This window comes from Barbus barbus (genome assembly GCF_936440315.1).
Source record: "Barbus barbus genome assembly, chromosome: 14".
NCBI classification, from domain to species: domain Eukaryota; kingdom Metazoa; phylum Chordata; class Actinopteri; order Cypriniformes; family Cyprinidae; genus Barbus; species Barbus barbus.
The window spans coordinates 29887826-29902698 of record NC_136742.1 but is presented as its reverse complement, the minus strand read 5'-3'; the positions used below and the strand labels follow the sequence as shown (position 1 = coordinate 29902698).

The following is a 14873-nucleotide window of genomic DNA, read 5'->3' as shown; positions in this document are numbered from 1 at the left end:
TCTAGATAATGATTCACAAACCTGCTCCGAAGTTCCAATCTAAATGAAATGATTTGCGATTCACGCTTTGAAGTCTCGATCTGACAACCCAATGGTTTAACTGATTAAGAGTTTGGAAAAGCTCAGTTTCAAGGACGTACTTTTCTAGCGTATCTACTTTAACTTCTCAGGTAATATCAATGGGTTACATATATTTAATTATTGCTAGGGACAATTTAGTTGGCTAGTCGCTGCATATTGGTAGGGACAAGTCCCTAGCGGGTGTCTGAGTAATATGATTTATTTTATTTATGTTCTCGTGATATTATACATTATGTTTTTATATTTTTATTGTCTATTTATTTGTGTAAATTTGTATAAATCATATCAATATCAATAATATAAATACAATCTTATCAGTACAAAACTCATGAATATTATAAATTACAATCAAATCACACATACACACACACACATGTTGGTTTTTGTGGTTTATGGGGACTCTCCATAGGCGTAATGGTTTTTATACTGAACAAACTGTGTGTGCTATTGCCCTACACCAACCCTACACCTAAACTTAGCCTCAGGAGACTTTGTGCATTTTTACATTTTCAAAAAAACACCATTTAGTATGTTTTTAAGCCTTTTGAATTACGGGGACATAGGCAGTGTCCTCATAAACCACCTTCATATTGTAATACCTCTGTCATACCCATGTCATTATACAAATTTGTGTCCTCATAAACCACATAAACATGCACACACACATATACTGTATATATAGTCAAAAGCACATATGCAGTATGAGTATGCCTGTATGAGCTAAAAACAGCTGTTTCATAATCAATATTCCTCCAGTTCCATAAGCCAAGGATGCTGCTGGATCTATCATAGATCTGGGATTGATATGGTGGACCTCCAGGTTTAGAGCAGATCAATGGGAGACTGAGACACGATTGAGGCTGAAAGACACACAAGAGCCACGATTGACGATCTGGAATTAAAGCACAGAAGACATTGATCAGATCAAGATTTATATCTGAAATAGGCAGCCCTCCTTCAGCCCGACAAAGACAAATGACCAGAGTAGCTCTATTCACTGCTTATGGGCTCTAGATTGGCTTTTTGGATCCATAGATGAGCTGTTTTTGAGGAACTACATGCTTGTGTGCTACAATTTCAAGCACACTTCCCTTACAAAACAGCACTGCGCTGTAATCAACACTTCCCAATTAGTTAATTGTGGCAGCTGTAATCTGTAATTATTTCTTCAATTAATTTTGCAGTCCTACATCACTGATGATGATCTTGTTAAGAACAGCACTTTCTCCAGGTCCTCTTCAAAAACACTTTTTCTTGAACATATTGCACAATCCTCTGATTTTTGCTGTACAGCGTCAAAAGTCACCCAATGAAACCATGACAGCACCAAATTTCCTTCAGTCTTCTCTCCTCAGTATAAGCTCTTTATAAATCGTGACTTTCTCCACCAGAACTTTAGAAAACCTCCCTCATGTCTCTCCAGAACATCCTGCAAAACTCCTCACGCTCCGTCCCGCTCCAGTCGAGCTCTGAGTCACGCGTCACAAATCTGCTCAACATCTACACTGCATGCAAGAACTCTGTGTGCCTCAATAAAAACAAGTTACTGAGGGGAAAGGGAATATGAGTTCAGTTTACAATGAGATTTATTTTAGCATTTCAGTTAGTAAATTAAAATGAAAAAATAAATATTAAAACAGGCACATTTAAAAATTAATATTGTATTTATGCATTTACATGTATCCAAACTGACTTACAAAAGTATGAATATTAAATATTATCAGTAACAATCAGTATTGAGAGGAAAAGAAATATGATTTCAGTTTACATAGTGATTGTTTTAGCATTTTAATTAAGTTAAATTAAATATTTATTAATTAAAACATTCACAATTTATTATTAATATTACACTTATGCATTTCTCTGATGCTTTTACCAAAAGTGAGTTGCAAAAAACTATTAATATTAAGATTATAAAAGTTAAAATATTTAAACATGTTTTTTCTACTATAATTAATTAATAATATTAAAACAACAATCCATTAATATTCATATACATGTTTTTAAAATGTTCCTACAAGTATAATATGTTGTCACATTTTATAGCATATTATTCTTATTAACAAATAAATATAAAACAAAAATTTAAAACATTACAATGCAAGGACTCTATGTGCTTTAATAAAATAACTAAAATTATTGAGGGGGAAGAAATATGATTTCGGTTTTAAGTTAGGTAATTAAAAATAAATGTTAATTAAAACATTCACATTTTAATATTAATATTATACTGGCATTTATGCATTTAGCAGATTATGGGATTTTATGTCTACAGAATTCATATGTTTCCATTTCTCTTGGGAGCACAAGGGTACTGAACTCATATCAGACAGAATCAGGTCAAACGCTGCACGTTAGAAAGACTCTTCAGTGGCAGAACTCACAGCCTTGACACCATAAACCAAACTGTGCCTCAAATATAATATTCACAAACAATTTAATCTATAATACACAATGCATCTTCAAGCCAAACACTTTTGCTAAGCCTGTTAATTGATTTAAAAAAATTAAATTCCTGCATACATCAATATTTAAAAAAATAAGGGGAAAAAGAAGGTAATTCGACAACACAATTACAGCAGACAAAAGCAGTGAATATGATGCTGGGTCAAATTAAAAATAGCTCAACTTCTGTGTTTTGTTCAATTCTGTCAATCTGCTTTTAAACACAAAAACATGTCAAACTCATAGCAAATAAACACTAAAATATTCCTAATAAGCATCAAAATGGACAATACCTGCAACAAAAGCGTTAAACCAACACTAACCATCTGCATAAATTAACCTAGAAAATGGTCTTAGCCTTGTCTCAGCTGGTCTATCTAGCATAGACGGCAAAATTAAAGGAATAATTTAGCCAAAAATGAAAATCCTGGTATTATTTTCTCATCCTCATGTTGTTCCATGGTGAGAATGTTTGGCTGAACTATTCCTTTAACAGAAACAGTAATAATGGATAATGGCACTTATTACAAAGCCAAAGCAAAAAAGGCCTAATATTACCTCATTTGATGATGCTGACTTCAAAAATATATATAAAAAATTTGCTATATAAAGTTTTCACTAAATAAGACTGAAGACGTTTGAAATTATATGTATGTATCAGCTTTAAATATATCAAGTAGAACTTATCAAGATAAAGCAGTCAAATGCCAAATTATTCAAAATGTATCATATTGATCATATTTATCATCATTAACTTACATGCTGCAAAGGAGTGGAACAACTGGAAATCAGGATTATGCATAAAATAACTTTATCAGAATCATTCATACATGTGAAAATCTAATAAATAGTTGTAATCTGGCTCAGAGGAAGAATCATATATTTGTGGCAGTCTGCTGATTAATGGAGAATACAAGACTTCACAGGCAAAAATTTACAGACCTCCCAACTTAAAATTTTCTAGTGACTGATTACATCTATATTTTTCCATTGCAATTTCTGCTATCAATTGTGGCAACAGTCTGTTAACATTGGCTCAATGAGAAATAATATGTTGAGCCAATGGAAAAATTAAAAATTTGAGGTTGGGAGGTCTGAAATTTTTCACAGTGTTCTTCACCTTACAAATGGCTGTTGAAAGCAAAAATAGTATGAAATGCACGTATTTTGTGAGAATCTGTGACATGCTAGAGCAAAACACACACTATTTCTGGAATCAGCGCCCCAAAATAAGTAAGAAATAAGTTTATCCTTCAGCTAATTAGATGCAAAGTGGTGTTATTTGCTGGTTTACCGTAGTGACTGAGCCATGCGCCGCAGGTCTTCATTCTGCTGTTTCAGTCGCTCCAGCTTGGTGAGGATCTTCGCCAGCTCACGGCTGGAGCGTGGCACATGTTCGCTGTCTCTCACCAGATGTCCCCCGATATAAAAGAGCAACGTCCCCCAGGCCAGCAGGACCAGCGCTATCCAGCGCCAGGAGCCCGCCCATGGACGCATGCTGCCGCCAAACTCCAGTCACAACCGATGGACACCGGGCATGTTGTGTCTGCCGGTTAAAGTAGAGCTCTTAAAGTGGGGTGTCCAAATATGGAAAGTCAACAGAAGCGGTTGTGTTTATGTAGGTACATCAATACACCGTGGATATTTTTTGCATCATGACTCATCAAGAAGGCAGATCTTCCATTCTGTATCTACAGTAGATGATTGTGGCATTTCTAGCTTTCTAAGTTTCACTGGCGTCTCATTGGCTTTGACGTCTTTTGGAGTCCAAAAGCTGGCTTCTCTGAATGCATTACGGCTCTGGAGAAACAAAGAGAGAAAGATGTTACAGAAAAGTGCTTTTCAACGGTCGGTTGGTTAGCAGACAGCAGAGAATAAACAATGCCGACTGCAAGCACCATATAATCATAGATAGCGAAAATAAAAAGAAGAAAAAATGTATTATCAATCATCTGTCATTGATGTCAAAGGTTAAAAGTCATCAAACATAATATGTCTCATTCACTGACAATCGTGTACATTTTCTTACTTGTGTGCACCGAAAAGATTTCGATTTCTGCAAGGCTCACAACAGGTGCAAAAATATATGGATATGTAACAGGTGCACACTATACAGTATATGTAAATGTTTGTTCTAACATTGACAAATCTGAAAGGTTATATAAATATTTTGGCTTAAAACATTCCATGTTTCTAAGGCCAACAGGAGCTTGTGATTCCATGTTGCTTGAGTACTTTTTAGGCTTTTTGTTTAATTTTGTATGATAAACACTGCAAGTGAGAAATGCAACAAAACTAACTTGTCATTGCGACTCTGCAAGCAAAGTAGAACTCTCCTTAAATAATAAATGAAGTTGTCTACACTGCAAATGCATGACCCAGCAAAATGTGTAGTGCAAGAGTCAGAACATTTCGGTTTAAAATCAACAAAACTGACTACACGGCAAGTGAGAAATGCAACACAAGCACGCAACCATGCAACACTCCAAGTGAACCCAACACAACTAGAATATTCCCATTTGAATCATTGACGTTGCCAGCACTGCAACTGTTATGCATCACTGCAAGGGTGCAATGCAGCAAAACTAGAACACTGCCAGTGTGTGATCCTGCATCACTGCAAGTGAGAAATGCAACATTACTAGTGCTCCTGTTAGAATCAGCAAAGCTGTATACACTGCAAGCATGCAACGCTGCAAGAAAAAACAGCTTAGATGTTGCAGTTTCTAATTTAACTCACAGCAAGTGCATGTCTTTGCAACACTGCAAGCAACTAAAATGTTCCTTTTATAATTAATGAAGCTGTTTACATTGCAATTGCTTAACTATGCTACACTGCAAGTGTGCCATGCAGCAGAACTAGAAAATTCCTGTAATAATCAACAAAGCTGTCTATACTGCATGCATGCAGCATCGCAAGAAAATACAACTAGAATGTTTCGGTTATAATCAATTAAACTCACTGCATGTGCATGTTATTGCAACACTGCAAGCAGAGAGACAAAACTAGAATATTCCTTTTATAATCAATGAAGTCGTCTAGACTGCAGATGCATGACACTGCAAGTGTGGAATTATTATATAAACATTTCAGCTTAACACTGCATATTCCTATGGCCATGAGGATTTTAATAATTCATTGGTTTAAATAATACTGAACAAAATTTGATTTCAATGCTCTGTTTACTTCTGTATGATAAACTGTGTTTCTTTGTTGAGACACTACTTCAAATCCAGAGTGAAATCTGAGCCGTCTACAGAGAACACAACGTGCCAATGAAAATGAACTGAAAACATCCAAATACAACTAAAACACACAAAAAGTTCCTCAAACGCCTGCCTAAGCACCCGTCTCACCACCGTACAATCTCATGACAGATGTGAGGAGACTCTTAAAACTCCTGGACTCGCTGTTTGTTTGGGAAGCACTACTGCTTCTCACCGCGTACATCTGTCCTGCCCTCATCTTCATGTCTGAACTCTTTCATTCTCACTGATTCAGACCCTGGCAGCTAAATCCCCCAGACTTAGCTAGTTCCCCCAGACAAGTCCCACAGATGTTGACACATGTTTTGTGACCGACCGCCATGCTGTCAAACTGACGTGATGAGCGCACTGGAACGACCCTAGAACACCCAGCATCATCAGTTCCCCTCCAGGAATGAGTGAGACATTGTGTCTACGCTGTAAGCGAGTGACATGCTGACAGCGATTTGCTGCGATATTAGCATCGGCATCCACAGGCGATGCAATGCTGCTGAGGAGAGTTTAGCTTTATGCAAATTAACAGCGAGTGATGTGGCGGCCACCAGTGGGAATAAGAGCATAAACAAATCTGTTCGAGATGCAAAATAACTAGAACACTCATTATAATGAATAAAGCTGTCTTCTCTGCAACACTGCAAATCAACAATGCAACAAAACTAGAATGATCCCTTTATAATCAATGAGGATAATAATAAAGATATAATGTTGTTGTTTTATCATAGAAGCCACTGTCTGTAAACGGTGCAGTGCAACAAAAATAGAACATTCCTGTTTTAAATGAACAAAGCAGACTATATTGTAAGTGAGAAATGCAACAAAACTAAAATTTTCCAGTTATAATCAAAAACCTTGTCTACACTGCAAGCATGAAACAATGTAAAGAAACACATGGAATGTTCTATGGCAAGCCTTTTGACTTTTGTTCCTTCACAATTTTCACTAGTTAAAATGCTAATTCTTGATATCAAGAATTAAATTGTTTATATCTGTAATTGTATTTTCACTAGTTAAATGTCACCATAGGCTGCCATTCAGAATCAATTGTTGATATTTGCAATGATCCTCAAAGCAGTTTCTACACTACAAGTATGCAACTCTGCAACCAAACACAACTAAAATGTTATAATCAATGACATTCACTGCAAATGCATGTCATTACAAACACTGCGACAGAACTACAGCAAATGTATGACCCTACAACACACTAAGTGTGCAATGCAACAAAAAGTTTAACAGAAACACAATGCAACAGAACTTTTAAATCACAGCTGACTACACTGCATACATGAAACAATGCAAAGAAACAAAGCTAATATGTTCCTGTTATAATCAGAACTAGAACACCGCTTTAAATGAAGCTGTCTATACTGCAAATGCATGACCCTGCAACACTGCAAGCATGCTAAATTGTTTGTTATAATCAACAAAGTTGTCTACACTGCAATCACACATCATGCAATGCAGCAAAACTAGAATGATCCTGTTTTAATCAATTAAGTTTTTACACTGCAAGCATGCAACTGTGCAACACTGCCTGCAAACACAACTAGAATGTTTCTCTTATAATCTGCAAACTCGCTGCAAGTGCATGCTATTGCAAGCATTGCGACAACTAAAATACTCCTTTTATAATCACCGATGCTGTCTATAAACACGACACTGCTACAAAGTGTGCAATGCAACAGAACTAGAATGTTCCTGTTATAACCAAAGTTGCCTATACTGCATGCATGTAAACACTTCAAGTGCACACAACAAAACTAGAATGTTCCCAATTTAATGAAGTTGCATGCAATGCAACACTGCAAGTGCAATGCAACAAAACTAGAATAATCTAAAATGTACTTTTTTTTTTACAAGCATCACTGCAAGCAATGCAACAAAACAACAGTGTTCCTGTTAAATCAACATATGTCTACATTGCAAGCATGCAAATGCAATGCTGTAAACATATGATACAACAAAACTATTTACTGTTATGATCAACAGCACTGCAAGAGAGTGATGCAAAAAACTACTAGAATGCCACTTTTTAGAGCAAAGCTCTCTACACTACAAGCAGAATACCATGTTCGTATTGTAGACAGTTCTGTTGATCGTAAAGGAATCATTCTAGTTTTGAAGGATCTCTCTCTCAGTGCAAACGGAGCATTAAAGAGAAATATGACAGAACAGCTTTTAATGCATCTTCACTGAACATTAACAGGACATCAGTTTTCATTAATAGAGAAAGAGAGAATCCAGTGTGTGGGCACTGAGGGATGATATGTCTGCAAAGAGTGAAGTTAAAGGAAGAAGCTATTGTCATCATTTTATCTTCTAATTCCCCTGTAGAAACATCACGGTTGAGTAATTGTGTTCAGTTACATGATCATACATGTAGCATTTGGACCAAACAGACACACATTTATTCATTATATTTAATGAATAATCCAGCAAACCCTCTCATTCAACAAACAATCTGTGAGGGTCTATGGACCCTTCTCCCCGAAAGAGCACCCTAAATGGCTCAGTTACCAGGGCAACCATCTGATAAGACTGTTTTATTGCTCAAAAGTATGTGAGAACGGACCCTTCTAAAACCCACGCAATGCCCATACAAACAAAACTTTCCTTGTCACTCATAGACAAACCTTTCTACAGATAAACATGCATCCCAGGACATTGTGTGTATGATTTTAACTATCTTGTATAGTCTTTGTTGCATTGTATTTTGTTTTATGCATGCTTTATGAGTGAAGTACTAGTTAATGTAACCCAACCTATATCGTGTCTCCTATTAAATGAATGCTCATTTGATGACGCACACTTTGGTGTACACCACCTCCTCATAGAATGCCAGGTGTGTGTGTAATTTAATCTAAGTATAGACTGCCCGAGCCTTTCAAACCATGCTCTCAAAGGGTCATAAACCCCCCCAATATTACTAGCCTCCCGCTTGGAAATTCAGCCTTTCTCAGTGGTCAAGCTCATCCTGAAAGGTGTGACTCTTCCCTGACTTTAAAGGGCTCACGCACAGGTCCGCCTTTCTCTTCTGCTAAATCTTCCGATTGCTGTCTGTGTGGTTGGACTCATGGAGCGACTGAGCCGGTGCGGGCGCTGCCGGCAGGCCCCAACATAGAGCCATGTGCGGTCTCCCCAGCCTGGGTAGATGGCTCCTGACCACTGGAGTTTAATTCCACTGGAGTTCATCTTCACTCATCCCTGGAATTCACTATCATAGAAAGGCCCTCGCTCAGACATTTCGCTCTCCCCGCTCCCGGTAGTCTCTGCAACTTCATCTATGGATTGCGGCCTGCAGTTCCACTTTGGCCCACAGGGCCAACAGGCCCCACTTTACACCCAGCCATGTAGTACTGTAGTAGTACTGTAGCTTAAAAAAGGGTATTTCTCTTACTCTGGAAATTAAGATTTATTTGAATTCATAAATAATCAATACTGAAAGTTCACTAGACGGCCTGGTCAATTGATTGTACTGTAAATTCTGCTTTATCAAGCTAATTCTATTAACTTATCCAAATATTATAATTAATTATAAAGAGTTATGATTAATTAATAATATTCCCCCTTGAGCTAAGATTACCACAGATCTTTCAGCCACACTGTGCACCAATGGCGTGCACAAGGGGGGTGGCCGGGGGGGCTAGAGCTTTGAGGAAGAGCTTATATCTCACAGTTTTTACTTTTTTCAGAACTGCAAGAAAAAAGTCTGAACTGTGAGAAAAAAAGTCACAATTACAATTTATTTATATATATATATATATATATATATATATATATATATATATATATAAAAAAAAAAAAACTTTTAGCTCTAAAATGACTACTTTGCTGACATAAAATGAACCATATCATAGCTAAACCAATCAAATCCTTTTAGTCAAAATCAACGCTTGATCCCACTAAATAATCTGTTTACTCTGAAATGCATCACGCTATGGAATTTAAATATGTTGCAAACAGCATTTTGTGCCATTTACACCAAAAACTCACCAAATAGAGCTTCAAAAACACTTCCTCTAGTCTAGAGTGAACATCATCCTGTACTCAGGATCGACTGTCTCAGGGTTTTGACAGGAGGAAATGGCACAGCAGACTTCAGGGGCTCGAGATGCGCTGAGCTGTGCTTCAGAGCCAATCTGTCAAGCGATCATCATCTACATATTCAGTATCAGGTCTGCAGGTTTATGTAGTCTGATGGGGTTTTTATGATTCCTCAGTAAAAAGAGGCTAATGAGGACAGAAGATCAACAACGGAAACACTTCTCCCTCCAGCTCTGCCAGGTTTGTCAACAACAGAGCTTCTTGTTTACAGGGCCTTGCGATGAGCATAGCATGCTTTAACATACAAATCATTTAAGATTATGATGCATTTATGATAAAAAAAGTTTTATAACACTTATCAGATAAGCCAAGCACAGCTACAGTATACTGTTCTGTGAGGAAAATCATCAGCCAAATTACGGTGAGGAAAAACAGCACAAAAAGAAGTTATTAGACACTTTCTATGAAAGAAAAACAGCAATAGCTTGGTGTGTGTACTGAAAATGTAATATTCCCCACCACTGTACATGTGATGCTGCAGGTTTTATAAGCTTTATAAACTGTTTTGCGCTCAGTCAGTACATTGTTTTTTAATGCTTTTGAAAGAAGTCTCTTCTGCTCACAAAGGCTGCATTTATTTGATCAAAAATACAGTAAGAACAGTAATATTGTGAAATAATTTTACAATTTAAAATAAACTATTTTCTGGTAATGTATTGTAAAATGTAATTGATTTCTGTGATCAAAGCTGAATTTTCAGAGTCTTCAGAGTCACATGATGATTTGCCGCTCAAGAAACATCTTATAAATAAATAAATCTTACAAAACATTTTATAAATGTTGAAATCAGTTTCAAATTTTTATGGAAACTTTGATTTCAGGATTCTTTGATGAATTGGAAGTTCAAAAGAACAGCATTTATTTGAAATAGAAATCTTTTGTAGCATTGTAAATGTCTTAACTGTCACTTTTGATCAATTGAATGCATCCTTGCTGAATAAAAGTCTTCATTTTCCTTTAATAATAAAAACCCTTTTAAAAAACTCATGCGATCTGTGATGTTCTTTAACATGAAAAGACATTGAAACATTAAAGTGTAATCCACTCATACTTAAATTAAATATTAAAACCCTATCAGCTCGTGAAGCTTCAGAAGCCTGCAGGTCATGAGATGCTAGAGAAGCTCCTGATCAGTGGACCCTGAGCGTTCCGCCCTCTGTTCCCATCATGCTTTGCTTCCCCAGTAACGCCTCCTCTGACCTTTCAGACTCAAAGCTTCATCATCTTTATGGCGCTGCACAACTGTCGTTTACCTGTCAATCACTCATAAGAAAGGTCAACCCAAATGACCCGCTCGAACCACAACGACGTACGGCTCCCACTGCTGCGGCCCAGAACCCAGACAGAGGGTCGTTCATCGCACAGCGGTACCTGCCCTGTACCTAAGCACTGAATGATGCATGCGTAACCTCACCATGAATTATACTTAAGGTCAAAGTTTTGACGGATTACAACAGGAGCCTTGCAGTGCATCTCTTTGATGTACAGTGTAACTGTGTGTGTGTGTGGGCTACAACGGTCCAGCAAAGGGGAATGACAATCTAGGACAGGATTCATCTGGGAAATGCTGGACGCTGTGTATCAAACCAGGACACGGGCACAGGGATCTGCCAGAGCCACATCAAAACAAGAACACAAACTCTGCAATCATCCATTAGCAAATGTGTGCTTTTCCTCAAAAACTGGGATAGACTGTAACATAAAAGCTTCTACTGTATCGTGAGATCAAGACGGGATATTAACCAGAGAATAAAGACCATCAACTCCAGCTAAATGCAGCCAAACTCTACACTTTTGTTGCACGGTTTCTAATTATAATGATGGTGTTTAATTAATATATTTATTATATGTAATTATTCAATTATAATGTAATTTGAACAGTGAATTATCAACAATGATAATACTTTGGCTAACATTATAATTTACTACTACTACTACTAATAATAATAATAATAACAATTATGTATAATGAAAAAAAAAAATCACACATTTGAATTGACATGTATTTATTGAATAATAATAAAAATAATCATAACTATAATAATAATATAACTATAATAAATGATACATACTATAATAATACACTGACTGTTTATTTTTTTTAATTATTTAATAATACTAATAACAATAACAACTACAGTTAAGTATAACAATTTAAATTTTTTTAACTGATATGTGTCTGATATAAAATTATTGTTACTGAAAAGCATGAATATCAGTAAAAAATGTGACACATTGATGAAATAGAAGAAGCGAAATAGAGATTTGGAAGTTACAACAAAAACAACAACAACAAGACGATTTTCAGTGAATTTATTCAAAGCAAATAATAATTTAATTATATATAAAAAACCTTTAAAATAAAAGCATTCAAAAAAGCATTTCTGACACAGATTTCATAAGCCAAGACAAAAAAGAGAAAAGCAGAATTCTTCACATTTTCAACAGATTTTCATTTCCTTTTATAATGATATAAAGACTGAAAACTATTCTTGGAGTAAAATCTTTACTGTTATTATATTTATGATCATGCTCACACTGACTGCTTTTCCATGTCTTGGGAAACAAGACACAAAGTCTTCTTCTGAAATCATTGATAAGAGAGGAACACACATCAGACGAGATCTCCAGATGTATGATCACACAATCTTCAAAAGATTACAGGATTAAACTCCAGCCTCGTAATCTTAAAGTGAAGGAAGCGCTGATTCTTGTGGAGAATAAGAACTTGAGCCCTGAATCTCCATCATGTCCTTGAGCGAGACGCTTAACATTCGCTCCAGGGGAAACGTCCCTGTCAGTCATGTTAGAAAAGACACCATCAGCTGAACGTCAGAATAACTCGTGTGTGACACATACATCTATAAACTCACTGTCCAGAACAGTTTGCTGACTCTCAATATTGCGGTAATGTGACGTGGACACAAAACACCAGGGTTTACATCATTTAAATATGAACTGAGAGTGACTTTGAACATGAAGCAGAATTGCAATTCAAAATTGAATGCAAGGAAGTAGAATTAAAATGAACTGAAAGTTAAAAGTAAAAAGAAACTCTGAATAGTGGTTTCATAAAATATTTGATAAAAGTATAAAATGTTTGAAAGTTTATAGACCTTATGGACAGAAAGAACAAGATAGAATGCTAGATAGAACAATAGAATGATAGATTAACAGATAAACATTGAATGATAGACTGGAATGCTAAAACTTTAGACAGAACAACGGATTAAACAAATGAGCTATAGATTGAACAATCAAACAAAAGATTGAACGATAAGATGGCAGACAGAATGACAGATTGAACAATAAAACAGTGGAACACTAGATTGAACGATAAAACAATAGACAGACCGATAGATGGAAAGAAAACGACAGAACCATAGCATGAACAATCGAACAACAGACTGAACGATTATACGGTAGATTGAATGATAAAAATACTAAATGAACGATGGATTAAATGATAGAACGACAGAACAACAGACAGACAGAAACACACTCTCTCTCTATCTGTTGCTCTGCTCTTCTCTAGTGTTGGGAATATGTTGTTTAAGTGTTTTGCAAACAAGGTTTTAATTAGGACACCAGAGCCAATAATGAGCAGTCAGACGTCTCGTATCATCTCGTCTTTCATGTCTCACTGTCTCTCGTTCATTACCGTCGTCCAAACATTAGGAGCGCGAGGTGCAGCTCCACCTGCTGAGGCCAGATGGGCCCTGCAGAACAATGCAGTCAAGGTCAGAGAGCCCAGCATCTATCGATCCTGCTCTCAGAGCACTCAAGCGCGGGTTCAGACGGGTCGCACCGCCAGACCATCTGCTTTCATCCGCACTCTGAGCTGAAGGGATTTACACTTACAGGGGCTGGGTTTAAAAAAAAAACCCAAAAAAAATTTAAAAATCCAATAGGACAGAAAAGTCACAAAAGGAATCACTTTACTATCAGAGTTATTTCTTCAACACAGAAATGAGATGAAACACAGATCCAAAGGAGCTTTCAGAAGAGATCTCAACAATGACTCAAACTGTACTCAAATTTGGCAAGACAAGTCTGCAATCAAAAGAGAGGTCTCAATATGAACTCAAAAATATGAAAAAAAAGATAAAAAATATATATATATGTATATTATATATACACACACACACATCTCATTATTAAGTTATTCCTTCAGTGAAGAGCTACTCGATATTTAAAAAACGTAAATATTATTATTTAAATATATTATGTATTATTATTAAATATAGTGTTATATATATTATCTAAATTGAAATATTTAGTATTTACATTTAAATATTATAATGATTATACATGCATTTCATTTACATTATTTATATAAATTACAGAGGTGACCAAAATTATTAGTATTTGCAGCAGGAAAAAATGGTTTTAAGTAAGTTATTTCTATCTTTTGCTCTAGTGTGTCAGTAGAAACTATCAATTTACATTTCCAAACATTCATTTTGCCATTAATTGTAATAATCCAGTGAGATTTTTGTCTGACAACAGCCAGTGCTCCACACAGAAATCTGATCATCATCCAGTCTGTCTGGAATGACATGAAGAAACAGAACAAACTGAGACAGACTAAATCCAGAAGATCGTATAATGTATAAATATATTAGGCAACGTTTTTCCAATCTTCTATTGTCCAATTTTGGTGAGCCTGTGCGAATTGTAGCCTCTGTTTCCTGTTCTTAGCTGCGTTCAGAGATGGTATTCTGCATACCTTGGTTGTAACGAGTGGTTATTTGAGTAACTGACCTTTTTATCATCTCTAAGGCCGTGTTCACACTTGGCGTCTTTTTCGAAGCTGCCGGCGTCTGTTTTACATTATAATCCTATGGAGTAAACCGTGTTTTCAAAAAAGTCCTGAGCGCTTTTTAAAACGCCACCGCCGGCGTCTTTTTCTGCAGCTCAGAGCGTTTTTTCGAGTTGAAAAAATTTCTACTTTTCTGAAAAAAACGCCCTACTTC

At 36.2% G+C, this 14873-nt stretch overlaps 1 protein-coding gene across 1 annotated transcript in view; it reads right to left on the bottom strand.

Moving 5' to 3' along the window:
* The window catches only part of LOC306880509 (alpha-(1,6)-fucosyltransferase-like), a 44344-nt gene extending 40018 nt beyond the window's left edge, over window positions 1-4326 (bottom strand). The window contains exon 1 of the mRNA XM_079434060.1: window positions 3821-4326. Coding sequence (XP_079290186.1) covers window positions 3821-4023 — 203 coding nt within the window. The 5' untranslated portion in view covers window positions 4024-4326. The remainder of the gene's footprint in view (window positions 1-3820) is intronic.
* Window positions 4327-14873: the final 10547 nt, after the last annotated feature.